General features: G+C 35.4%; 1 protein-coding gene and 1 long non-coding RNA gene across 3 annotated transcripts; both read left to right on the forward strand.

Moving 5' to 3' along the window:
• The first annotated feature begins 90 nt into the window (after nt 1-90).
• Nucleotides 91-26,327, forward strand: LOC123553976 (WD repeat-containing protein 38-like). Of its 2 annotated transcripts, XM_053525235.1 has the most exons (10): nt 91-1,079; nt 3,556-3,668; nt 5,203-5,337; nt 6,127-6,247; nt 8,421-8,537; nt 13,633-13,730; nt 16,584-16,664; nt 17,022-17,153; nt 17,509-17,706; nt 24,479-26,327. In XM_053525235.1, the coding sequence occupies exons 3-10, from the start codon at nt 5,272-5,274 to the stop codon at nt 24,569-24,571; spliced, it is 906 nt and encodes a 301-aa protein (XP_053381210.1). In that variant the 5' UTR covers nt 91-1,079; nt 3,556-3,668; nt 5,203-5,271; the 3' UTR covers nt 24,572-26,327. The 2 variants fall into 2 exon arrangements, with proteins under 2 accessions (XP_053381210.1, XP_045199716.1); XM_045343781.2 differs by lacking the exon at nt 3,556-3,668 and having other exon boundaries at nt 92-1,079.
• On the forward strand, nt 20,727-23,431 carry LOC123551573 (uncharacterized). Its single transcript, XR_008367460.1, has 3 exons — nt 20,727-20,864; nt 22,409-22,518; nt 23,012-23,431. It is a non-coding gene; the product is annotated as an uncharacterized LOC123551573 (long non-coding RNA).
• Nucleotides 26,328-26,684: the final 357 nt, after the last annotated feature.

Here is a 26,684-nt window from a genome sequence, read left to right on the forward strand (position 1 = left end):
GGTGTGTGCTTTCTGTCATCTAAAGTAGACTGATTACAAAAGAAAGTGTTATGTAGTTAAGCTTTATCTTTGTCTAATTAATGATACTTCAGTACCGTTGTCTATTAATGTAGGAATTGGGGGAGATTTTTTGTTTGAGAACTTTTTAGCAAGTTTAAACCATTTTTTAACATTAGTATTTTCGGAATTAATTTCGTCTGTTAATTTTTCTGTGTATTCCTTCTTTGTTTTTCGGATAAGGTTGGTAGTATCATTTCTAATTTTGCAAAAACTGACCCGGTTATGTGGTCGATTCTCTGTCATATGTTTTTCATACAAGACTAATGCATGTTTAATCACTTTTTCTTACAGTCTGTAAAATTTTTAGATATATTTTACGATTAATAACGACAATACAAAACACAAGATACAGGAGACTTTATTTTATGTCGGATTCAATGTAACAAGTAAACAAAAGCTCATAAACTACAGTAAAACACCGCTCGCTCGAGGTCCTAAAGCTTAAGGGGATGAGCAAAATACACGAGTTATCCATGGTTTCGAGTGACCCAAAAATTTAAAGAAGAAAAGGCAAACAAAACATAACGTGCACATGCTTGAGAGTAAATCAGTGGATCAGCCGGCTCTTACCGGTAATGTATGTATAATGCTCATTTTGTTACCAGTTGATGCATGTATATGGGGAAGGGCAAAACCTCTAATATATATACTGCAATAACTTGTACGCCTTTAGAAACTCTTTTGCTTTGTAATATATGTACACAAGTTTAAAATCATGTACATTATGTTTATCATGGCATGATAGGTGAATATTTTGTATTGATGGATCCTAGTACCTGACTGTACAGGACTAACACATAAGCTGGGGCCTATTCAGGTGTCAAGTCTTAGTTATAATATATAATTTAGTGGCTTTGTACCGGTTTGCTCTTTGTAATATTCATGTATATTATTTCCTATGCCCCGTTTAAAACAGGAAGTGCTCCGTTTCCAATGTAAATAACATGAGGAATTTTAATTAAATTATGCTATTTCCATTGTTATTTAGCTACAATAAGGTTACCTGACTTAAAAAACAGGTAAACACGATAACTTTGTTCGATTTCTCTGTTGACAATGTGAATGCTGGCCGTCACTCATTTGAATTTGATTTTCTACAGTCTGACAATTTGGCTTATCGGGATGACTAATTTATGATCTGATGTTTAATAGTTGTCATCCCTCTAAGCCTTACCAGTACCTGCATTTTACTGTTAGGATAACATAAACATTTAACAATCCGAAAAAGTCGTGAAATACTGGCCAGACTTATACTTACTCCAATAAATTAAACATTGATATTCATGAAAGGCAGTGGCTACGGTTACGGTACCGTAATCCTAGCCTCCGGTTCTAGGATTACGGAAGTTCCGTATTCCTAGACAACCCTATGAGGATAGGCTAGGATTACGGAAATATTTTAAGAGGCATATAAAGTGTATGTTAGGACACACATAAATGATGTTGTAAACTTACTTGTTTCACTAATTTTGCATGCCTGCCTTATTATTTCATGTTATCTTTCTGCTGTTTTGGGTTAGTATAATCTTAATGGCGGCATGCGGAAATATATTAGAAATATGAGTGTCAAAGTTAGATTAAAAAAAAAAATTCTATACTTTGAATTTTATGATTTAAACCATATTGTGTGTTATTTGTGTTGACTGGATGAAAAAAATATGCAGGTATAATTACGAAACATAGATAATTTTATAATGTTTACGGGCACCGCCATTAAGATTATACTAACCGAAAACGGCCGATCGATAGCACGAAATATTGGTGAAATGAGTAACTTTACAATGTCATTTATGTATGTCCTAACATAAATTTGATGTCTCTTAAATACTTCCGTAATCCTAGCTTATTCTCATAGGGTTGTCTAGGAATACGGAACTTCTATATCATAGAACCGGAGGCTAGGATTACGGTACCGTAATCGTAGCCACTGCCTTCATGAAAAAACTTCGGGTTGAATATAACTCTGGAAATATGTTGTGAACACGTGAGGGGAGATATTTACCCCGGCACCGGGCACCAGTTTCAATACAATTAGCTGACTGCCGATGACAAGATGAGATAAATTTTATTTTAAGTCGGCAAGACAGAAAAACAGTGCAACATAAGCAGCAAGCGCTTTTTAACCGACATGAAATTGCAGACACAAAACACAAATTATACATTCAAAAAAAATGTAAGTGAGGCAATTTAATACTTTAATGTCGACATAAAATGATAAATTCATTATCAGAGATGTATCGTCAACGTACCTGCTTTCAAACCCTATAAACTTATGCTCTGTTTATTAAATTACTTGTAGGCCATGAATGATATCTTCACTGACAGTTGCATGTACTTGGCAAATAAGGTACCTGCTGCAGCTGTCAAAATTAAAAATGTATGAAATTTTAAACAGATATTGTATTTAATTAATTTCAAGAGGATGTGCAAAAAAATTTTTTTTCACTATTATATACTTTTTGCATGTTTGGCATATATTATCTATTGTGTACAATATCTGTTTTATGTAAAGCAGTATCTTTCATGGAGAGAATTACTCATTGTCTACTCTTTAAAGTCATATATAAGTTATGTGACATAATCAAAGATTTATTTGTACAAACCTGGTATTTGGCTTATATGAATTCTGTAAAATATGACAAAAAATGTGAGTGAGGTGACTGAAAGAAGTTTAATAATTCCAGTTTTATCCATCATTAATCTTACCATTCTTAATCAGTTTTAATAAAAACCTGTAAGTAAACTGTGTTGTCATTTTGCTTTTGTTTCAATTGAGAAAATGTGTTTCATGTGCATCATTACTTGTATTTTTGCAGGTGGTTTGAAAACAGGTTATTGAATCGTCATCATGTTGAAAATACATGTGTTTGAAATTTGTTATTTTGTATTGCTAAAGATGTATTGCTTTGTTAATTAATTCATTATTTTTAAATGTCCAAGTCATCACTTGACTTGGTAACAAATTTATAATGTCCTGTAAAATTCATTAATTGTAAGTAAGAAATTCCCCAAATTCCTTAGGGGTTTGAAACCTGATAAATCGAGGGTCACCATAAAATACATTGTACTTGCACCAGAAAACATTCCCAGTGGATTTTATTGGAGAGCTCCTAACAGAAATATGCAGAATAAGTTTGAACGTGACGGGACAGTGACAGTCAAAAGTTATCATGCTGTCCCAAAACGTCCTATTATTTGGACTACTAGCTTACACCCTGCACAGTGGGTTGGCCCTTACTTGTTCAGCTTATTGGGATGGCTTATTTTATATCTGATATTTTATAGTTGTCATCCCTCTAAACCTTACCGTATCTCCATTTTACTGTTAGGAAAACAACAACATTAAAAAATCCAAAAAGGTCACAAAATACATGTACTAGTCAGATCAGACTTACTTGCTCCAATAAATTAAACATTAATATTCATGTAGAATCTTCATATGAGTAGAACATAATTTATAATTTTAAATAAGAGTCTTTATATCTTCCAAAATAGTTTGTGAACAAGTGCAAAGGGATATCTACGCTGATACTGGTTTCAATACATAGCGGACAGTCGATGACACTGACAATTGTAAAAACAAAACACAGAAGATGCATTCAAAAAAGGTCAGCGGGGTAATTTCATGCTTTAATGTCAACATAAATTCATTATCAGAGATGTATTCATAACAAATACACTTTGCATACACCAGAAATTACGTTCTTATGGATTTCATTGGGGATTTCCTAACAGAAATATGCAGTTCTAGTATAAATACGTGACAGGACTTGGATGAAAATTCTCAGTTCCATCAATGCATGGAAATGTACTCATGTTAGTGATGTTACTGTAAAGCCTGCTTCAGTGCAAGCCGAGAGACTCATCTGCCAACAAATATGAAGTAGATGAAACTTGTATTGGTGGGTCATGCATGATGTAGAGGAGAATCAAAGAGGGTTTGCAGTAAATCTTCTAGTACTATATATTAATTTAATGAATCCATTGAATCATTCATTTTTTTCCCTTTTTCAGTACAGCATGTGCATCAGTGATATGTAATTCATTAAATATACAGCTACTGGTCTGACCAAAGGGGTCCGGCACATTAGTGGATTAAGTTTAATGACTTATTTTTGAGTCCTGGAGCCTTAATTATGAAAAAAATCATACTAATATAACTACTCCCTAGACTAAACTAAGTCATTAAACTTAATATCAACTCATATGCTGGACCCCTTTGAGTCTGACAGTGTAGTCTCGAATAACAAGAAGATTAAATATACATAGTTTGCTTAAAAAAATGAATAATTTTGAGGTTATAAGGGGATTTTCAAAATTTGAAGATGCTAATTCAAGGTTCGGTGAAGCTTTTGCCACTGTAAATTTTCACTCAGTTTCTGCTATGAAAATAATGATCAGAAAGCAGACGATATAACAATTACTTTGAATTATTTTGATAATAGCAGTATCAATATATAAGGGTATAATTGAGCCGTACCATATGACAAAACTATAACTACTCCCTAGACGACTAGGGAGTAGTTATATTAGTATGAATTTTTTTCATAATTAAGGCTCTAGGACTCAAAACTAAGTCATTAAACTTAATCAACTCATGTGCTGGACCCCTTTGAGTCTGACAGTGTAATCACGAACGACAAGAAGATTAAATATATATAGTTTGCATAAAAAAATGAATATTTTTGAGGTTATAAGAGGATTTCCAAAATTTGAAGATGCTAATTCAAGGTTCGGTGAAGCTTTTGCTACTGTAAATTTTCACTCAGTTTCTGCTATGAAAATAATGATCAGAAAGCAGACGATATAACAATTATTTTGAATTATTTGGATTAGCAGTATCAATATATAAGGATATAATTGAGCCGTACCATATGACAAAACCAACATAGTGCATTTGCGACCAGCATGGATCCAGACCAGTTTGCGCATCCACACAGTCTTGTCAGGATCCATGCTGTTCACTTTCAAACAGCAGGCTGGTCTGGATCCATACTGGTCACAAATGCACTATGTTGGTTTTCTCATGTTGCAGCTCAATTATTATCATTATCATATTCAATATATTATATAGATATTGTGTCTTTGTCTTATTGTAATAGCTGCATGTATATAATGAAAGCTAGTTTATTTCTTTTTAAGTACACTCATGGCAACAGAAATATGAGAAAACAATAGGGTTGTAACAGTGTGCATTGCCCACAGCTCAAGATGTTTAGAGGTCCAAGGGATTATTCCAAACTAGATCTTAAACAGTTTGGTGGACACAAAGATGAGGTAAATAACATTTATAGTTAACATGTCAAACTAATATATACTTGCAGGAATTAGCTCCCTTAGTAATATATCATTAACTCTGTCATAAGAAAAATATCTACAACGTCATGAGAATTGTTCTAAACAATGTCAATGACAAACAAATTAAATCTATCGGCCAACCATAAAAATGTTTTTGTTTTCCCATTCCATAACCCATGCCATTTTAATAATGGTTGGGTAGGTATAGGGATTTTTCTCTTATAAAAAATATGTTCTATTTAATACATTTCTGGTTACATGTAACAAGGATTATAAATATCTGTGACACATTATTTTCAGTCTTTGCTGCCTGTGTAATTATTATAATTATTATTAAAAAACACGTCTTTTTCAGTGTTATTTTCCTCATTTTAGCAGCACATTTTCAAAGTTTATTTAGTTTATGAATACAGCCTTATTTGCAAGTCTGATTTACGCAGCACATTTCTAAGTTTATTAACAGTTTATGACATATTCTTATTTTAATATCTTATTTACACAAAACATTTCTTCTATATACTGAGTCTGAGCCTTATGTGCATACCTCATTTTAGCTGCACATTTTGAAAATTTATTCAGTTTATGAATATAGCTTTATTTGCAAATATTATTTATGCAGCACATTCTGCAAGCCTGTATTTGATAAAAAACAAAAACAAACAACAACATGGAACTTCAAGGAAGACATTTTTAACCCAAGTGCATTAGAACTGGTTTTATAACTTTGAAAAAAAGTAAACTAAGTTAACAAAAGATGTATTGTTATAGGTGAATAGTGTAGCATTCTCCCCAGACTTCCAGATAATGGTCACAGGTTGCGATGATGAGAGAGTTCGAGTCTTCAATACCAGCAATGGAAATATAGTGTGTAAACTTAAAGGACATACTGGTAAACATAGTCATTTGTTTAATTCATAGCTTTATGTCTGTTATTTTAGGAACTCAGTTTGTCTAAACAGAACGTTTTAACAATATCAGGCCGGCCCGCTTAGCTCAATAGGGAGAGCGCAGATCTACAGATTTCGGGTTCATGAGTTCGAGCCCTGGGCGAGGCGTATGTTCTCCATAACAATTTGATCTGAAATCATTCACCTCTGATTCATGTGGGGGAGTTGGCAGTTACTTGGGAGAGCAGGTTTGTACTGGTGCAGAATCAAGGAACACTGGTTAGGTTAACTGCCTGCTGTTACATAACTGAAATACTGTTGTAAAAAGGCATTAAACCCAAAAAACAAAACAAATTTAACAATTTCATATTGCTACACATATTAATCCCCTGCCACATGTGGCGGGGGGTTATAGGAATGGTCTCCATATTTCCTAAACCCCTTGAAGGATTTTCATCAAACTTAGGTCAAATGATCACCTCATCAAGACGATGTGCAGAACCCATGAGTCAGCCTTGTCAGCTCAAGGTCAAGGTCACAACTCAAGGTCAAAGGTTTGAGCCTTCCATTTTGTGTCCGCTCTATATCTCCTAAACCCCTTGAAGGAATTTTATAAAACTTGGGTCAAATGATCACCTCATCAAGACGATATGTAGAATCCATGAGTCAGCCATGCAGGCTCAAGGTCAAGGTCACAACTTAGGGTGAAAGGTTTGAGCCTTCTATTTTGTGTCCACTCTATATCTCCTAAACCCCTTGAAGGATTTTCATCAAACTTGGGTCAAATGATCACCTCATCATGTAGATGTGCAGAACTTATGAGTCAGCCATGCCGACTCAAGGTCAAGGTCACAACTCAAGGTCAAAGGTTTTAGCCTTCCATTTCGTGTCCGTCCTCTATCTCCTAAACCCCTTGAAGGAATTTTATAAAACTTGGGTCAAATGATCACCTCATCAAAATGATGTGCAGAACATAAGAGTCAGCCATGCCAGCTCAAGGTCAAGGTCACAACTTAGGGTCAAATGTTTGAGCCTTCCATTTTGTGTTCACTCTGTATCTCCTTAACCCCTTGAAGGATTTTCATCAAACTTGGGTCAAATGATCACCTCATTAAGAACTCATGAGTCAGCCATGTCAACTCAAGGTCAAGGTCACAACTCAAGGTCAAAGGTTAGAGCTCTGTATCTCCTAAACCCCTTGAAGGATTTTCATGGAACTTGGGTCAAATGATCACTTCATCAAGACGTTGTGCAGAATTCATGAGTTTACCCTTTCACTATCCGTAGCAGTGGCGGGGGATTTAGCTGTCTTTCAGACTGCCTTGTTAATCTGAATATGCAGTGTTGCAGTACAGTTCAATTTGTATTAAGCAGTGCCAGACAAGGTAGCGGCACAGTCTGTCTGCTTAAGGCAGTTGACTGCTTAAGATAATTTGATAAGAGGACAAAATGTCAATGTAGGAGTTAAGCTGACTGGCTACTTATGGCAAATAGGTTTTCAATGCAGGTGGCTGCTAAGGCAGATTCAACTGTTTGTCAAATAATAAGTCTGTATCAACCATTCAGATAGGTAAATATATACACTTAGGGGCATGGTGGTTTAGGGGTCAGTGTTGGCCACTCAGTCCGGGATTCATGGGTTTGAGCCCCACTGAGGTCTGGATCACACCCTCTCATGTGACACCAGTACTTGATTTTTCAGAAAGCCATCTTGAAATTGGTTCAAATTAGCTTTAAGTTTCTGTCACAATCAAGCTAGAATAAATCAGTATAATTTAAATATGCTAATAAGCCTATAGACCTGTATCAGTACTTCCCAAATACTAAGTCCACATTTCTGGAGAACAAGTGATGGCCCTGCTCAAGATGGTCACTAGCACAGAGTTTGACATTAAACACTAGTAGTCAGCATTGAAACACAGTATTTTATCATTCCTCTAATAGTGGATAACATTTGTAAAAAAAGAAATATAATGGTAGAATAATAAAAGTTGTCTGTATAATTGTAACAACTGATTGAATGTTAGCACATATATAACTGCTGTATCAGTTTGGATTTAACTGATTCTTTTTTAATTTTCACTATGATATCTGCATGTGTATCAGTTTAAGATTTCTTCTTTTACTAAATAAATTATATGTAAATCACTTAGAACATTTAAAAAAAATTGGCAGGTGCTGTAAAAAGTGTGTGCATTGCACCAGACAGTAAAACATTTGCAAGTGGATCATATGACAAAACCGTTAGAATTTGGAGGATGAATGATGGAGAACCACTTCATATTTTAAAAGGTAAGTGCCTCTTACATGTGGTAAGTATCTCCTGCAAAGTTAAGTGTCTCCTTCATATGTTTTAAAGGTAAGTGTCTCCTGCAAAAGTAACTGTCTCCTGCAGAGTTTAGTGTCTCCTGCAAAGTTTAGTGTCTCCTGCCTCCTGCAAAGTTTAGTGTCTCCTGCAGAGTTTAGTGTCTCCTGCAAAGGTAAGTGTCTCCTTCATATGTTTTAAAGGTAAGTGTCTCCTGCAAAGTTAAGTGTCTCCTGCAAAAGTAAATGTCTCGTGCAGAGTTTAGTGTCTCCTGCAAAGTTTAGTGTCTCCTGCAAAGTTAAGTGTCTCCTGCAATGGTTTGTGTCTCCTGCAAAGGTTTGTGTCTCTTGCAGAGTTTGGTGTCTCCTCCAGAGTTTAGTGTCTCCTGCAATGGTAAGTGTCTCCTGCAAAGTTTAGTGTCTCCTGCAAAGTTTAGTGTCTCCTGCAAAGGTTTGTGTCTACTGCAAAGGTTTGTGTCTCCTGCAAAAGTAAATGTCTCCTGCAGAGTTTAGTGTCTCCTGCAAAGGTAAGTGTCTCCTGCAAAGGTTTGTGTCTCCTACAGAGTTTAGTGTCTCGTGCAGAGGTTAGTGTCTCATGCAAAGGTAAGTGTCTCCTGAAAAGTTTAGTGTCTCCTGCAAAGGCAAGTGTCTCCTGCAAAGTTAAGTGTCTCCTGCAAAAGTAAATGTCTACTGCAGAGTTAAGTGTCTCCTGCAAAGTTTAGTGTCTCCTACAAAGGTTTGTGTCTCCTGCAAAGTTTTGTGTCTCCTCCAGAGTTTAGTGTCTCCTGCAAAGGTAAGTGTCTCCTGCAAAGTTTAGTGTCTCCTGCAAAGGTAAGTGTCTCCTGCAAAGTTAAGTGTCTCCTGCAAAAGTAAGTATCTCCTGCAAAGTTTAGTGTCTCCTGCAAAGGTTTGTGTCTCCTGCAATGGTTTGTGTCTCCTGCAAAGGTAAGTGTCTCCTGCAGAGTTTAGTGTCTCCAGCAAAGGTAAGTTTCTCCTGCAGAGTTTAGTGTCTCCTGCAAAGTGTAGTGTCTCCTGCAAAGGTTTGTGTCTCCTGCAAAGGTTAGTGTCTCCTGCAAAGGTTTGTGTCTCCTGCAGAGTTTAATGTCTCCTCCAGAGTTTAGTGTCTCCTGCAAAGGTAAGAGTCTCCTGCAGAGTTTAGTGTCTCCTGCAAAGTTTAATGTCTCCTGCAAAGTTTTGTGTCTCCTGCAGAGGTTTGTGTCTCTTGCAAAGGTTAGTGTCTCCTGCAGAGTAAAGTATCTCCTGCAAAGTTTAGTGTCTCCTGCAATGGTTTGAGTCTCCTGCAAAGGTAAGTGTCTCTTGCAAAGGTAAGTGTCTCATGCAAAGTTTAGTGTCCCTTGCAAATGTAAGTGTCTCCTGCAAAGGTTAGTGTCAACTGTAAAAGTAAATGTAAAGTTTAGTGTCTCCTGCAAAGGTTTGTGTCTCCTGCAAAGGTATGTGTCTCCAGCAAAGTGTAATGTCTCTTGCAAAGGTAAGTGTCCCCTGCAAATTTCAATGTCTCCTGCAAAGGCATTGGTCTCCTGCAAAGGTTTGTGTCTCCTGCAAAGTTAAGTATCTCCTACATGTGTTTTAAAGATAAGTTTCTTCTGCAAAGATAAATGCCTCCTGCAAAGATAAGTGCTTCCTGCAAAGGTAAGTGTCCATTTCATGTGTTTTAAAGGTATTTGTCCCCTGCAAAGGTAAGTGTCTCCTGCAAAGGTATGTGTCTCCTGCAAAGTTAAGTATCTCCTACATGTGTTTTAAAGATAAGTTTCTCCTGCAAAGATAAATGCCTCCTGCAAAGATAAGTGCTTCCTTCAGAGGTAAGTGTCTGCTTCATCTGTTTTAAAGGTATGTGTCTCCTGCAAAGGTAAGTGTCTCCTACATGTGTTTTAAAGATAAGTTTCTCCTGCAAAGATAAATGCCTCCTGCAAAGGTAAGTGTCTCCTTCATGTGTTTTAAAGGTATGTGTCTCCTACAAAGGTTTTAGTCTCCTGCAAAGGTAAGTGTCTCCTACATGTGTTTGAAAGATAGGTTTCTCCTGCAAAGATAAATGCCTCCTGCAAAGGTAAGTGCCTCCTGCAAAGGTAAGTGTCTCCTTCATGTGTTTTAAAGGTATGTGTCTCCTGCAAAGGTTTTAGTCTCCTGCAAAGGTAAGTGTCTCCTACATGCGTTTGAAAGATAAGTTTCTCCTGCAAAGATAAATGCCTCCTGCAAAGCTAAGTGCCTCCTGCAAAAGTAAGTGTCTCCTTCATGTTTTTAAAGGTATGTGTCTCCTGCAAAGGTAAGTGTCTCCTTCATGTGTTTTAAAGGTATGTGTCTCCTGCAAAGGTATGTGCCTCTGCAGAGGTAAGTGTCTCCTTCATGTGCTTTAAAGGTATGTGTCTCCTGCAAAGGTAAGTGTCTCCTGCAAAGATAAGTGTCTCCTGCAAAGATTAATGCCTCCTTCATGTGTTTTAAAGGTAAGAGTCTCCTGCAAAGGTAAGTGTCTCCTGCAAAGATAAGTGCCTCCTGCAAAGGAAAGTGTCTTCTTCATGTGTTTTAAAGGTAAGAGTCTTCTGCAAAGGAAAGCGTCTCCTGCAAAGGTAAGTGTCTGCTTCATGTGTTTTAAAGGCATATGTCTCCTGCAAAGGTAAGTGTCTCCTGCAAAGATTAATGCCTCCTGCAAAGGTAAGTGCCTCCTGCAAAGGTAAGTGTATCCTTCATGTGTTTTTAAGTCAAGGATCCCCTGTATGTGTTAAAAAGCTGCCATGTTCTTAATGTATTTAAAGTGTCTCCTTCATATTTAGATGGTTAATGTCTCCTACATATTATTGCCTTTATGTGTTAAGGTTAAGTATCTCCTTCACGTATTGAAGTTAAATGTCTTCTGTTTGTTGGAAAAAGGTAAGCATCTCATGAAATCAATGTAATTACATTTTGTCTCCCCCATGTTCTGAATAAGTTAAGTATCTCCTGTATCTAAAGGGCTGATATCTTCTGTATATTTTAAAAGGTTAGCATCACCTAAATGTGTCTAATGTAAGTGCCTTTTCATGTTTTGAAAGGTTAGCATCTCCTAAATGTGCCAGATGTAAGTGCCTTTTCATGTTATAGAAGGTAAGTATATCCTGAAGGATTAAAAAAGTATATGTTTCCTTCATCAGTTGGAAGGAAAATATCTCTTACAAGGATGAAGAGCTAAGTATCTCCATAATATTTTAGAAATGGTCTCCACCTAATTCTGATTATTACCCTGTACATGTTATCATGTTGTTTTTAGCTCACATGTCACAAAGTGACAGTGTGAGCTTTTGTGATCACGCAGCGTCCGTCGTCCGTGCGTCCGTCCGTGCGTAAACTTTTGCTTGTGACCTCTCTAGAGGTCACATTTTTCATGGGATCTTTATGAAAATTGGTCAGAATGTTCATCTTAATGATATCTAGGTCAAGTTTGAAACTGGGTCACGTGCAATCAAAAACTAGGTCAGTAGGTCTAAAAATAGAAAAACCTTGTGACCTCTCTAGAGGCCATATTTTTTAAAAGATCTTCATGAAAATTGGTCAGAATGTTCACCTTGATGATATCTAGGTCAAGTTCGAAACTGGGTCAAGTGCCATCAAAAACTAGGTCAGTAGGTTAAATAATAGAAAAACCTTGTGACCTATCTAGAGGCCATATTTTTCATGGGATCTGTATGAAAGTTGGTCTGAATGTTCATCTTGATGATATCTAGATCAAGTTCGAAACTGGGTCAGCTGCGGTCAAAAACTAGGTCATTAGGTCTAAAAATAGAAAAACCTTTTGACCTCTCTAGAGGTCATACTTTTGAATGGATCTTCATGAAAATTGGTCAGAATGTTCACCTTGGTAATATCTAGGTCAGGTTCGAAACTGGGTCACGTGCAATCAATAACTAGGTCAGTAGGTCAAATAATAAAAAAAACCTTGTGACCTCTCTAGAGGCCATATTTTTCATGGGATCTGTATGAAGGTTGGTCTGAATGTTTATCTTGATGATATCTAGGCCAAGTTCGAAACTGGGTCAACTAAGGTTAAAAACTAGGTCAGTAGGTCTAAAAATAGAAAGACCTTGTGACATCTCTAGAAGCCATATTATTCACAAGATCTTCATGAAAATTGGTCAGAATGTTCACCTTGATGATATCTAGGTCAAATTTAAAACTGGGTCATGTGCCATCAAAAACTAGGTCAGTAGGTCAAATAATAGAAAAACCTTGTGACCTCTCTAGAGGCCATATTTTTCATGGGATCTGTATGAAAGTTGGTCTGAATGTTCATCTTGATGATGTCTAGGTCAATTTCGAAACTGGATAGCTGCGGTCAAAAACTAGGTCATTAGGTCTAAAAATAGAAAAACCTAGTGACCTCTCTAGAGGCCATACTTTTGAATGGATCTTCATGAAAATTGGTCAGAATGTTCACCTTGGTGATATCTAGATCAAGTTTGAAACTGGGTCACGTGCCATCAATAACTAGGTCAGTAGGTCAAATAATGAAAAAACCTTGTGACCTCTCTAGAGGCCATATTTTTCATGGGATCTGTATGAAAGTTGGTCTGAATGTTCATCTTGATGAGATCTAGATCAGATTCAAAACTGGGTCACATGAGCTCAAAAACTAGGTCACTATGTCAAATAATAGAAAAAAAACGACGTCATAGTTCAAAACTGGGTCATGTTGGGACAGGTGAGCGATTCAGGACCATCATGGTCCTCTTGTTTTAAGTAGTTTGCTCCTAAAGGGCAATTAAGGTGTCTACTACATATTGTCAGATATTTTAGGTAATTATTTCTATATTGAAGTACTGTTGAAAAATGGTGCTAAACCTTAAAAAAACCGTAGATTTGTTTATGAAGCACCATATTTATAAGGTAAATATTTCTTACATGCTATAGAAGGCATATTCTAGGAACAACAAGGATCAGAAGCAATTTGTTCTCTGTATACATTTAGAGAGAATAACATCATGGCATATTAATTTATTATGTGTGGTGCTTTTAAGCCTTTTAAGGAAATCTGAATTTCTTGCTGCCATTGCAGGTTTGATAGTTATATATAATGTAGCTCACCTTTATGATTCAGGTCATACAAAGAGTGTCGAAGTGGTTGTGTATTCATCAGACTCAAGTAAACTTTGCTCTGGATCCTGGGACAGAACTGCTATTCTCTGGGATGTACAGGTAATATATCTTGATTACACATATGATTACAAGTGTGAAAAATACAAAGGTACCAGACAGAGCGTCTCATACACAGTTACCCCTAAAGGTTATATAGCATACCTATTGTTAAACTCATTAAAAATTGATTAAATATAATAACATTTAGTTGCATTATGTGCACCTTATTCCACGTAGTGTGTTTTTGGTGAATGTTTTATAAAAGCAATTTTTTGTTGTTGTGCGTTTAAATGTGTTAAATTGATGATAATGCCTCATAAGTATTTGAAGTTGATGCTTTAGAAATAAAGAAATCAGACTAATTATATAATAGTTCTTTTCTTCAATCTCCTACGCAGTGATCTCCCTTACCTATAGGTAAAGATTTCTGAAACTCTTGCTTGCAGATTGACTTTTCTCAAAAAGACTGCCCCAGTCAAAATAAGAAAAATCATATTTGGAAACTTATTATTTCGTACTGGTAACAGGAAGAGTTTGGTACATTGGGTTCAAAGCTATAATTTCCTCCACCCTTTTTACACACATGTCATTCTATTTCAGCTGGATTTTTACTTGAAAAAATGCACATAATTCGACTTTAATCATCATTAAAAGATTTATATCCCCACAAAATAGCTGTGTTTGACAAAACCACAAAATATAGAGCCCACAAAATTGAAGGATTTCGCAGTGCACACAATGTATCTATCAGTAGCTTTGAATTATTCTATATGATTGTTATGCCCCCCTTCGAAGAAGGAGGGGTATATTGCTTTGCAGATGTCGGTCGGTAGGTCAGGCGGTCGGTCGGAATGTAGACCAATCCGTTTCCGGATGATAACTCAAGAATGCTTGGGCCTAGGATGATGAAAGTTGATAGGGAGGTTGGTCATCACCAGCAGATGACCCCTATTGATTTTGAGGTCTGTATGTCAAAGGTCAAGGTCACAGTGACCCTGAATAGTAAAACGGTTTCCGGATGATAACTCAAGAACACTTGGGCCTAGGATCATGAAAGTTGATAGGGAGGTTGGTAATGACCTGCAGATGACCCCTATTGATTTTGAGGTCAGTATGTTAAAGGTCAAGGTCACAGTGACCCTGAACAGTAAAACGGTTTCCGGATGATAACTCAAGAACGCTTAGGCCTAGGGTCATGAAAGTTGATAGGGAGGTTGGTCATGACCAGCAGATGACCCCTATTGATTTTGAGATCAGTATGTCAAAGGTCAAGGTCACAGTGACCAGGAACAGTAAAATGGTTTCCAGGCAATAACTCTAGAACGCTTGGGCCTAGTGTCAGGAAAATTGACAGTTAGGTTGGCCATGACCAGCAGATAACCCCTATTGATTTTGAGGTCGTTAGGTCAAAGGTCAAGGTCAAATTGGCCAGGAACAGTTAAAACGGTTTCTGATCTTCTTGTCCAAAACCATAGGGCCTAGGGCTTTGATATTTGGTATGTAGCAAAATCTAGTGGTCCTCTACCAAGATTGTTCAGATTATTTCCCTGGGGTCAAATATGGCCCCACCCCGGGGGTCACATGGTTTATATAGACTTATATAGGAAAAAAACTTTGAAAAACCTCTTGTCCAAAACCACAGGGCCTAGGGCTTTGATATTTTGTATATGACATCATCTAGTGGTCCTCAACTAAGATTGTTCAAATTATTCCCCTAGGGTCAAATATGGCTCCACCCTGGGGGTCACATGGTTTACATAGACTTATATAGGGAAAAACATTGAAAATCTTCTTGTCCAAGCCACATTGATATTTTGTAATGTAGCATCATTTAGTGGTTCTCTACCAAGTTTGTTCAAATTATCCCTCTAGGGTCAAATATGGCCCCGCCCCAGGGGTCATATGGTTCATATAGACTTATATAGGGAAAAACTTAGAACCTTCATGTCCATAACTTACATCATTCAAATTTGGACCACATGTATAGTTTTGAGTGGCAAGATGAACCTTGACATGAGTTGACCTTGATTTTGACCTAGTGATCTACTTTCACATTTCTCAAGCTACAGCCTTCAAATTTGAACCACAAGCATAGTTTTGTGTACTGAAATGGACTTTGATCTTGAGATTGACCTAGTGACCTACTTTCACATTTCTGAAGGTACAGGCTTCAAATTTGGACCACTTGCATAGTTTTGTGTTCCGAAATAAAAATTGACCTTGATTTTGACCTAGTGACCTACTTTCACATTTCTCAAGCTACAGCCTTCAAATTTGAACCACATGCATAGTTTTGTGTACCGAAATGAACTTTGATCTTGAGATTGACATAGTGACCTATTTTCACATTTCTCAAGCTACAGGCTTCAAATTTGGACCGCCTGCATATTTTTGTGTTCTGAATTGAAATTTGACATTGATTTTTACCTATTACCTACTTTCACACTTCTCAAGCTACAGCCTTCAGATTTGAAGCACATGTCTACCGAAATGAACTTTGACCTTGAAATTGATCTAGTGACCTGCTTTCACATTTCTCAAGCCACAGCTTTTTAAATTTGGACCACATACACATTGTTTTGTACCGAAATGAAATTTGACATTGATTTTGACCTTGAGCTAGTCTTGAAATTTGGAACATTCAAAAATGGCTCAGTGGATGGCACCATGATCACTCTGTAATCTCTCGTTAGGTTAATAAGTTAAAGGTCAAGGTCAGATTAAACCAGAATGGTAGAACTTTTGTTTATAGTGAGCATATAATTTCTGTTCCTTGTGCAATTACTGAATGCATCAAAGGGTGCATTTCGTGTTCGACGAGCTCTTGTTAACTATCTTCCTTAGTCAATGTCATGGATGATTTCATGGAACTAAATTGCTAAAATGACCCGGTTTGTGCTCTGTTTGTTTTAGAATGGATATTTACTGAAGGTTTTTGAAGGACACGAAAACTTGGTGCAGTCTATAGCATTTTCATATAATGGTCTATACCTGGTATGTAAATGTTAACTTCTTTCAAGCATGAATCTGAATGCAAATTTTCAGTTTTTGCTAATTGATATTCATGAAGTGACTATTTTAGTATTATTCATGCTACTGAAAAAATGAAATATTTATGTTAATTTGTATTGTATTGATAAAATGTGATATTTCTGGTACATGTAATGCAACACCTCGCATCTGTAAACACCTTTTCTAATCAACTTTATAAAACACATTAATTAACTTTATGACATATATAGATCGTATGATGATTAATAAAAACAGCGCTTAATCAAAACGGCCCGTCAAAAAGATACCATTCAGGACATATAACATTTTAATACCTGGAGGTATTTTTCTATTCTATAGGCAACAGGGTCGTGGGATTTCACTGTAAGACTATGGACTATAGCAAGCCCTGATGGTAGGGATAAAGTTGTGGTGCTAAAGGGACATAAAGGCAATGTTCATGCGGTTGCATTTTCCAAAGATGGAATGCTGGTTCGTAGACATTATTTGAATATTTCCTAAGTAGAACATAACTTTGTTCTGGTCCATCCAGTTTTGATGAAGCTTTAATCTGAGTTGCATACAGTAACGGCTAGATATGTCACCTATTATATTATTTTATTGTTATTATTATTGGGACGCTTTGGAATTCTGTACAGAATTAAACATAGAAAATAATTTTCAACTTAGTTTACTCAGTTTTTATAATAAAATTGCCATCGTTTTGAATAGTTTTTCTCTGCTATGTATGTTGTTTTGAATGCCAGTTATTTGGAATACCTTTATTTTGTTATATTACATTTTTTATAGAAATATAATATAATTGTTAGAAATGTTTGGTTGGCAGGCTTCTGGTTCCTGGGACAGATCAGTCCGATTATGGAACCCTCGTACAGGCAAATTGATTCACATGCTTGTAGGTCATGAGGGCTGGGTTCAAGCTCTTGCTTTCTCAAATGATGGGATATATTTGGCCAGTGCTAGTGATGATGACACTGTCAGAGTTTGGGATGTTGTATCCGGATCGTGTATCAAAGTTTTAGAAGTAAGTCATAGAGTAGGCAGACTGGCCCATTTGGGACATTAATGTACTATGTGTCCTCTTGTTTTCATATGCAGATAGTACCTTGATGCGTCAGCGATTTTATGTTATAAAATATGTAGTAAGGAGCTGCTTCATTCTTTCTCATTAAAATAATCTGAAATATAACAATATGTCACTGCTTGTAGATGTGGATGGTAATACTCGGTTCAGGGACAATTATTTCCTTGGTAACGAGGCTCTGCTGAGTTACCGCCAAAACAGTTCCCCGAGAGTCAGACTTTCCCATCTGCATCTTCAACCATTGGTAGATTATTTTTCTTGCATAATGTATTTACAAGTTATAGAGTAAATTGATGGCAGCATATTACTTTTTTTGTGGCACTCTTTCCTGTAGAAGCGTATTAAACAAAGCGTGGGAAATTAACAGAAATAACATCACGACGTTTTATACGCCCGTTTGAAAAACGGGACGTATTATGGGAACGCCCCTGGCGGGCGGATGGGCGGGCGGGCGGGCGGGCGGCGTCCACAGACCTTGTCCGGAGCATATCTTCTACATGCATGGAGGGATTTTGATGAAACTTGGCACAGTTGTTCACCATCATGAGACGGAGTGTCATGCGCAAGAACCAGGTCCCTAGGTCTAAGGTCAAGGTCACACTTAGAGGTCAAAGGTCAAATTCAAGAATGAGTTTGTCCGGAGCATATCTTCTTCATGTATGGAGGGATTTTGATGAAAGTTGGCACAATTGTTCATCATCATGAGACGGAGTGTCATGCGCAAAAACCAGGTCCCTAGGTCTAAGGTCAAGGTCACACTTAGAGGTCAAAGGATACAAGAATGAAAAATTCAAGAATGACTTTGTCCGGAGCATATCTTCTTCATGCATGGAATGATTTTGATGTAGCTTGGCACAGTTGTTCACCATAATGAGAGGGAGTGTCGTGCGCAAGAACCAGGTTCCTAGGTCTAAGGTCAAGGTCACACTTAGAGGTCAAAGGATACAAGAATGAAAACTTTGTCCGGAGCATATCTTCTTCATGCATGAAAGGACTTTGATGTAGCTTGGCAAAATTGTTCACCATCATGAGACGGAGTGTCATGCGCAAGAACCAGGTCCCTAGGGGTAAGGTCAAGGTCACACTTAGAGGTCAAAGGATACAAGAATGAAAACTTTGTCCGGAGCATTTCTTCTTCATGCATTGAGGGATTTTGATACAACTTGGCACAAATGTTCACAAGCATGAGACGGAGTGTCATGCGCAAGAACCAGGTCCCTCGGTCTAAGGTCAAGGTCACACTTAAAGGTCAAAGGTCAGATACAAGAATGACTTTGTCTGGAGCATTTCTTCTTCATGCATGTAGGGATTTTGATGTAACTTGGCACAATTGTACACCATCATGAGACGGAGTGTCATGCACTGGTCCCTTCTTTTGAATTACTTCCCTTTGCTGTTACTATAAATAGCTTATATTGTAACTTTTTCATTACAAGTCGTAGGGAAAAATCGAGACCACTTTTCTGTAGTACAACATGCATGTTACATCCAATTCTGAGGTGTATTTTGAGCTATCTCTACCTGGTAAGGATTTTTGTGTGGACTTGTAATTTTTTTTTTTTCGATTTTTTTTTTTTTTTTTTTTTTTTTTTTTCTCTTTAAAGATTAACTTCCCTTAGTTGTTACTATAAATAACTTACGTTGTAACTTTTTTATAATTGACCGTAGGGAAAAACCAAGACCACTTTTCTGTGGTACAACATTGATATTACCCAAACCAAAATGAATGCTTGCTGCAAGCTTGCGGCAAGCTTGCAGCAAGCTTGTGACAAGCTTGTAAAGGCTGATCATGACTATTGCAAGCTTGCAGAAAGCTTACGCAAGCTTGCGTGTATTTACATACAGAATTCTGCAAGCTTGCGATAGCTTTGCAAGCTTGCGCAAGCTTTTTTAGTTGCAAGCTTGCGCAAGCTTTTTCTGTTAACGCTGGACTTAGAAAATTTCATGCCAGTTGTAAGGTGGGAAGCAGTAAAAAGTTACTAAGTCAAAAACATGGAAAAAATTTATAAAAATCATTATTTGATGATGATTGATTTTTATTCTAACATATTGGTATTCAAATTAAATGTCATGAAACAAAGAATCTAAATATCAGGTAAACATTTACTTTTTCTATATATGTCTATATAAGGGCATGTCGCACTAAATACCAAAACTATGAATTTGTCTGTAGTATGCATAATATAATTAGTCCAATAAAATATGACAAAAAAAGATCTTTAACACTTTTTTATACATGTCTGAATCGATCATACAGAGAAAACTGTACAAGTATACATGTAAGTCTTATGGAATAATATATGATATACAGGTGATATTCTCTTAACTTTTACTCAGTAGCAAAGCTGCCATTTTCAGAGGATGGGGCTAGTCATGTATAATCTGACAATTTTTTTTCTTCAAATTTTTCTGTCCAGAAAGAGGAAATCAGTTGAAAAAGGAAAAATCACATCCTTGAAATTGTAAACTAATATTAAAATTTATTGAAATATCATGCTTTTTTTCTCCTAGAAAACAACAGCAGCAACAGTAATTGCATGAAATAGTACAATTCTTTTCACCAATCCATTAATAGTTACCTGGCAAAGGGATTCCTAGATAAGTGATAAATCATTTGGGTCTATTAATCTACTGCAGTGTATGTATATTGCTTGTCTCACTACAGGAGATTAATTCATGCAGACTGATAAGATCTGGCATGGGTTATATTTCGAAACTCATAACAAGAGATCAACCAATGAAAATAAAGTCAGTGAACTACTTCTGGGGGCTGTACATGTACCACAAAAAGTAATCCATAGCTTTTTCTGTTTTATATCAGAGTAATTAATCTTCAAAATTTATGAGTATGTGATTGAATGGAATAAAATCTTCCTCTAGTACAAAAATATTTTAACATCATAGATGTATCATTACCTTCATTAGCTGACTGTAAATGGCACATTTGCCCAAGGATATCAAAATTTCAAATCTACACAGGAAGTTCTTTGACAGAGAGCAGAATAGAGTAAATATTTGGGAGAGTGTTTCCCTAAATATTTTACTATATGCAGCTTATTTCATCTTGGAAGTTAACAATAATTAACAGAATGCACCAGGTGAGTTCATAAGATTTATTTATTTTCAAACAGTAGTCTATAATTATTACATTTAACAATGTCAAAACTAGAACAATGGATTCTAACAGGAAGCAGGTGGTTTAGTTTTCACTGTGTAATGCAACAAATGATTTTTACTTCATGTCATTTTGTACCACTGCAACTATTATGCAGCTGCAATTTCTAATTTATCATGCTTTTAATTTATTAGAAGGAAAATTGGATATTCTGTTTAAATGAAAATATCAAATGGAACACAAAAAAAATAAGGCCAGTAGAGTTATCTCCACAGGTGGCACTGCTGAGTAAACAATGCTACCAGTCTGCTGACTACAATATTACACAGTATATTCAGGGAGTATTTGGTTTAAATCAATGTTTTTAACCTGTTATTATATGAAAATTATTTAACAGAAAGAAATGTTTATGGATAATTTTGTTTTTATTACAGAACAATTATATCGAAATTTTAGCAAAAACACACATATTAAGTAGCTTTTTGTTATTTATAGGTACTTTTATACTTCTTCTTTTGTTAATTCTGATATCTTTAACTACATTTATCTCTTAGTCTAATTCTTTTCAATTAATATGATTTTCAAATTTTCAAAAAAAAAAAGTAGCATCTTTAATAATGGGAATTGCATGTCTAGTCCAAGACTATTATTATATCTTTTTAGAATTTTTATTTTTAGAATTGTGAGTATAGCCAGTCTATATCTAAGGTCCAGTATCATATGATAATATTTAAATCTGTAAATTAGACTGGCATTTGTCACAATAACATACATTTTAAAAAATCACATTTTTTTTTAATTTTGTGACAAGTTCTTTATTATCAGTCCTGCGGCTAGTCTAGTATAGTCCACCTACTTGTGATAGTCTTAAATTGTCTAATATTTACCCATTTCAACACAATAAACTGGAATGTATAAGTAAATAAAATTTCCATGTTCAAGGTTAAATGTATAGATTTAGGGTTTCCTTTAGAGGAGTCTTACAGAATATTGACATATATATTTGTAATGTTCAGGGAGATTATTTGAGCCTATCATACTTATGGAAAATATATCAAACTTTCCATGACATTGAATAAAAGGCTAATACATATACACATCATTTTTATTACGAACTTTGCAAAGGCATATTTTATTTACTTTCAAGTAACTTTTTTTTTTTATTGCGAGGTGCAGTGAATAATGCATATATTATTCATAATTTGTAATTTTAAATGTGTGGCAAAATTTAAAAATTGTTTTACATTTATATATAATCTTATGCAAAATTTGTTTTTTAATGAGCAGTTATTTATACTTGTATAACACCTTTTACATATTGTTACATACTAAATTACATAATATATAAATAACTTCTCCAACTACTATGAAGCAAAAAAAAAAGTATAAACAGTACTGTCAACTGATGAATGCATTAGAGACATTTTCATCAATGTACAGTTTCAGTTTTAGATCATTGACATATACCCAATATTAAACTAAAAAAAATTATGGACATCTAAGTGTTGAATTAAATATATTTTTCAGGTATAGCATCATATGTGTATATAAAGTATCAGCACACATGAATGAATTGAGACATGTTTAGTGACCCTATGTATTGTGTTCAAAGGCTCCATCCAACCGTTCAAAGACACGTAAGTATACTGGCATTATAGCAGGTTTTATAATTATCCCCCTTGTATCAAGTCCAGACCAATATTATTATATATAATGGTTAAAAAGTACCAAATTAAGTAATCACTTGGCAGTCAACACAACTTGGGATGTCAGTGCAGGTGAACTGGTAGAAATCAAACTTGTTACTACTTATACAATAAGAGCAATGCATAAGTCCAACCTATTAATCACTAACCCAAAACATTGAAAATATCTGTCTGCCTTCATTGGAACCTTATTCTACCAACATTTGAAATCAAACTGAGAAATAAAGCTTCGTGAAAATGCAACAAGTATTGTTGTTACTTGCTTAAATCCGCAGTGTTGCCTATATCATACTGATTCATAGAGATGGACTACTTTAAATACCATGTAAGATATTAATTCTATTTTGAAACTATGAACTATGGACAATACTAATGAAGAAACTGCTTTAATGGTTTAATATCTATTGATACATTATTTCAACAGGTCATAGCAGTGGAGCAAATGGTGGCAAATGATGGCCTTGTGGTGGTTAGTGAAAAACTGGCAATCTACATTGGTGGTGGCAACATTGACAGAAAATTTCTGGACCAGCAGTGACATTAAGTTGAAAATAATGACATATTTTACACTGTATTGAAGATGTAATTGCGAAAATTATTTAATAAAAAACGTTATGGCTATCAGTGGAAAACATCGATATACTATAATAAGAGTGGAACTGACATTTTAACACTATTGTTTGAACTATTATATATCACCTAGTTCAAAATTCATAAGCATTTTTGTTATACTATAGACTTGAAAAACATAGTTATTTAAAGACCTAAATAATATCGTTATTGTTCTAAATTAGTTAAAATGCTGACTAATTTAAGAACAATCAAAATAAAAGGTTGATTTACATTTGTTGTTTCATTTTTATTGAGGTACCTTACATTTAGGTTTGTGATCACTTTTCTGTCTGTCCATAAATCTGTATCAGTCAAAATGATAGTCAGTTCTTAGATTTTGTATTTTTTTTTGTAAATTAAGGGTATATTTTTACTTGTCTTTTATTGTGTTTTAATTTTCTTTTAATGCTCTTTCATATGCAGACCTAACTGCAGGAAAAAAAAATAGGAACTTTCAATTTCTGCAAGCTTGCGCAAGCTTACGGCAAGCTTGCAAATTGAAATCAAATACAAGGGCCTGCAAGCTTGCGCAAGCTTGCAACAAGGTTCCAATTCTAAGCTTGCAGCAAGGTTCATGAACATAAGCTTGCGCAAGCTTGCAAATGAAATGAACTGCAAGCTTGCGCAAGCTTGCTGCGAGGTTCCAATTCTGAGCTTGCGGCAAGCTTCATCTGCAAGCTTGCAGCAAGCTTGCCGCAAGCTAAAAAATAAGCTTGCGATTTTGGTTTGGGTACTTTCAAATTTTGGGTGTATTTTAAGGTATCTCTACCTGGTAAGGATTTTTTTTGTGGACTTAGAAAAATAAAAGAATTACAATAATTTCTAAAAAAAACAACATTGTAAACAACTAGAAAATTAAAATTCCATTTGCAAATACAGGTGCTAGTGTAAACAAATTTGCTGTGACGGGCGTATATTGTGACATTCTGCACCCTTGTTAAAGATGCAGTTCATTAGCTCCTATAATAGCACGGAAGTCATCTAGCATGGGTGTGTAAGAAAGAATTGTCAGTGGCCAGCAAGTTTAATCATTAAAACTTCTATCTCACGTGTCATATATTGATAAAAGGTAACAATACAGAACTAACAAAAAATCAGTATTGAAAACGGTCGACCAACGTAATGACGCCGGTAGGCTCTGGTCTTCATGCGGCACGATAATTGAAAGAATTTAAATAACATGTACACACATTTCGTTACCCAAAGCTATGATACCCATTTATTTAAGGATTTTTTCAATTTTATATAGCTGAAGGTTTCATAAATTTCTATTTTTCAGGGTCAGACAGATATAGCCCAACACTGTGCATTTACTCCCGGAGGGGCCTTGGTAGCGTCTGGTGCTGCGGGTATAACCCTGTCACTTACCTGACATATGGTGTATTATGATTCATGTCAAACCAAAGACATCTTTTAAAACATACAGGTCCTAACCCGAATTCATATTTGGTGCGGTTACAGAAAAATTATGTGTATTTTGTTCAGAGTCATACGAGTTACACTATTAGGAATTGTTTAAATGTAAAACAGGGTTTGATCCTCGTAACATACTACATTTCATTCAGTATCTAAGCAAGTAACCAAGTAAGTAAGTAAATAGTTTGTTATAGTGACATGTGCCGCATAGCATATATTACAGACAAATAGTTATGTACAAAGAAAACAAGCACCCGGCCCATTGGACCTATAAGTCACCTCAACTATTAAAATAATAAATGTGCATAAAGGTAAGCATTTTGGACTGCCGGACGTAAAGTTTTTTTTCGACTGAACTTGTCATGAAAGAACTGGTTGAGCGTTGCTAGAGCTTGCCATTGGAATGTTTTAAAAGATTTCAAGATGTTCCTGGTGTCTGTTTCTGACAATAAATTTATGTAGCATTCGTGACCTGTTATAGCAGTTCAATTTATGGCATTCCAAAGTATTGGCTGTTTGCTTGTCAGGATAGCAATATCGTAAATACTACCACAACACTGTTTGGATCATGCCATCGTTTATTTCTGTACTCTGACAAAATGATTGGTATAATGTTAATGTTAAAAATTCAGTAATCTGAAATCTTATTAGTTCAACTTTTCATAATATTATTATTATATTATGTCTTTTAAAACTACAATGCAAGAACTGGGGCTCAGCATAATCGTGAGAATTATGGGCCTTTGCCTTATAATTAAACAATAAAATGCAGATGTAATTTGTTTAATTGTTTCATACGTTGACAATGAAGCCAAAATTGCTTCGCTGCAAATATTTTATATAAATAATGATTGAATGTACCTGAACGTTGCACTGCTTGTCGCCAAATACTTCTTACAGAAAAAATGTTTTGAAAACTTTTTGTTTGACGATAGTTTTTCGATAAACCTAACTCATTTATATGCCAATATTGGAAAATTTAGTGCTTTTAGCTTAGTGTCTGTTCGTTTATCGGTATCCAAAATGTCCATGTAGATATTTATGTATATACTGCATTTTCTAATTTATTTCATATTTCATTATATTATGTAAGTGCTAAATATCAGTTTTATCAACTTTCCTTAAAATCATAATTCCTTTTAATTACATTGTGTATTAAGTTTTTAAAGGTGCCAAATTTCCAGAATAAAACATAGAAAAGTCATTGAATGATTAATTTTGTTGTGAAATTTTCAAGTTTTAGAGGTAAATCATTTTATGATTCTGTGGTGACATTGTATGTAAAAAAAATAAATGTTTATAGAACCTAAGGATTTTCTCGTGTAAGATGATGTCAGCATCAGCTTATAAAATCGTAGACCCAAAGAAACAAGTAAAAATTGTTGCTAAATGCAGACAGATCATTGGAAGAAATGTCTCCTATGAGGCTGTTTGGTGCCAATCTCTGATTGTGACAGTTATTGTAGAGATTGTGTTTTATCTCCCTGTAGTCGTGTACGCTTGTATATTTGTTATTTTACCTGGTATTTCATACGTCATACACTAGATTTCTTTAAGTGCTAACCATCTTTTGTTATATAGTTTATTTTACAGATTACAGTATATGTGAATTTGGTTTTATATTATTAGCAGTATTAAATGTAAAGAATCTGTCTCATTTATTATTCTGATATCAAAATATAAATACAATAAAAGGAGATTTTGAAAAACAATTTTTGTTACAACTTTATTAAATGTGTCGGATCCATTCAATCAGTTATGGTTATGTCAACGGTACAAGAGATTGCCGCATACACTGTCAAACATATATTCCGGTGTTAATTTGTATGTGCGCAATATTTTGATTAGTTATTAGTCCTCTGCCAATGTGTCACCTTAGGAGTCCCGTCCCGTTTGTCTGTCCGTTAGTAACAAAATGCGGATCCTGTGGCAACTTTAAAAATGGAAAATATTTTCTTTGACATGTTGGAATATAGATACCAAGCAATATGGATAATACGCAGGTCAATTAATTACGTTGCTACATCTAATATAGAAAAACCGATCCTAGAAGTTTTACTCTTACCTGT

Source organism: Mercenaria mercenaria, chromosome 15 (assembly GCF_021730395.1).
Source record: "Mercenaria mercenaria strain notata chromosome 15, MADL_Memer_1, whole genome shotgun sequence".
NCBI lineage: Eukaryota > Metazoa > Mollusca > Bivalvia > Venerida > Veneridae > Mercenaria > Mercenaria mercenaria.

Excerpts from the sequence above, each read along its gene's own strand:
- LOC123553976 (XM_053525235.1), top strand. The coding sequence starts at position 5,272 with ATGTTTAGAGGTCCAAGGGATTATTCCAAACTAGATCTTAAACAGTTT. Across the intron at positions 17,154-17,508 it reads TTTCCAAAGATGGAATGCTG|GCTTCTGGTTCCTGGGACAG; the intron begins GTTCGTAGACAT and ends TTTGGTTGGCAG. Across the intron at positions 17,707-24,478 it reads CGTGTATCAAAGTTTTAGAA|GGTCAGACAGATATAGCCCA; the intron begins GTAAGTCATAGA and ends TCTATTTTTCAG.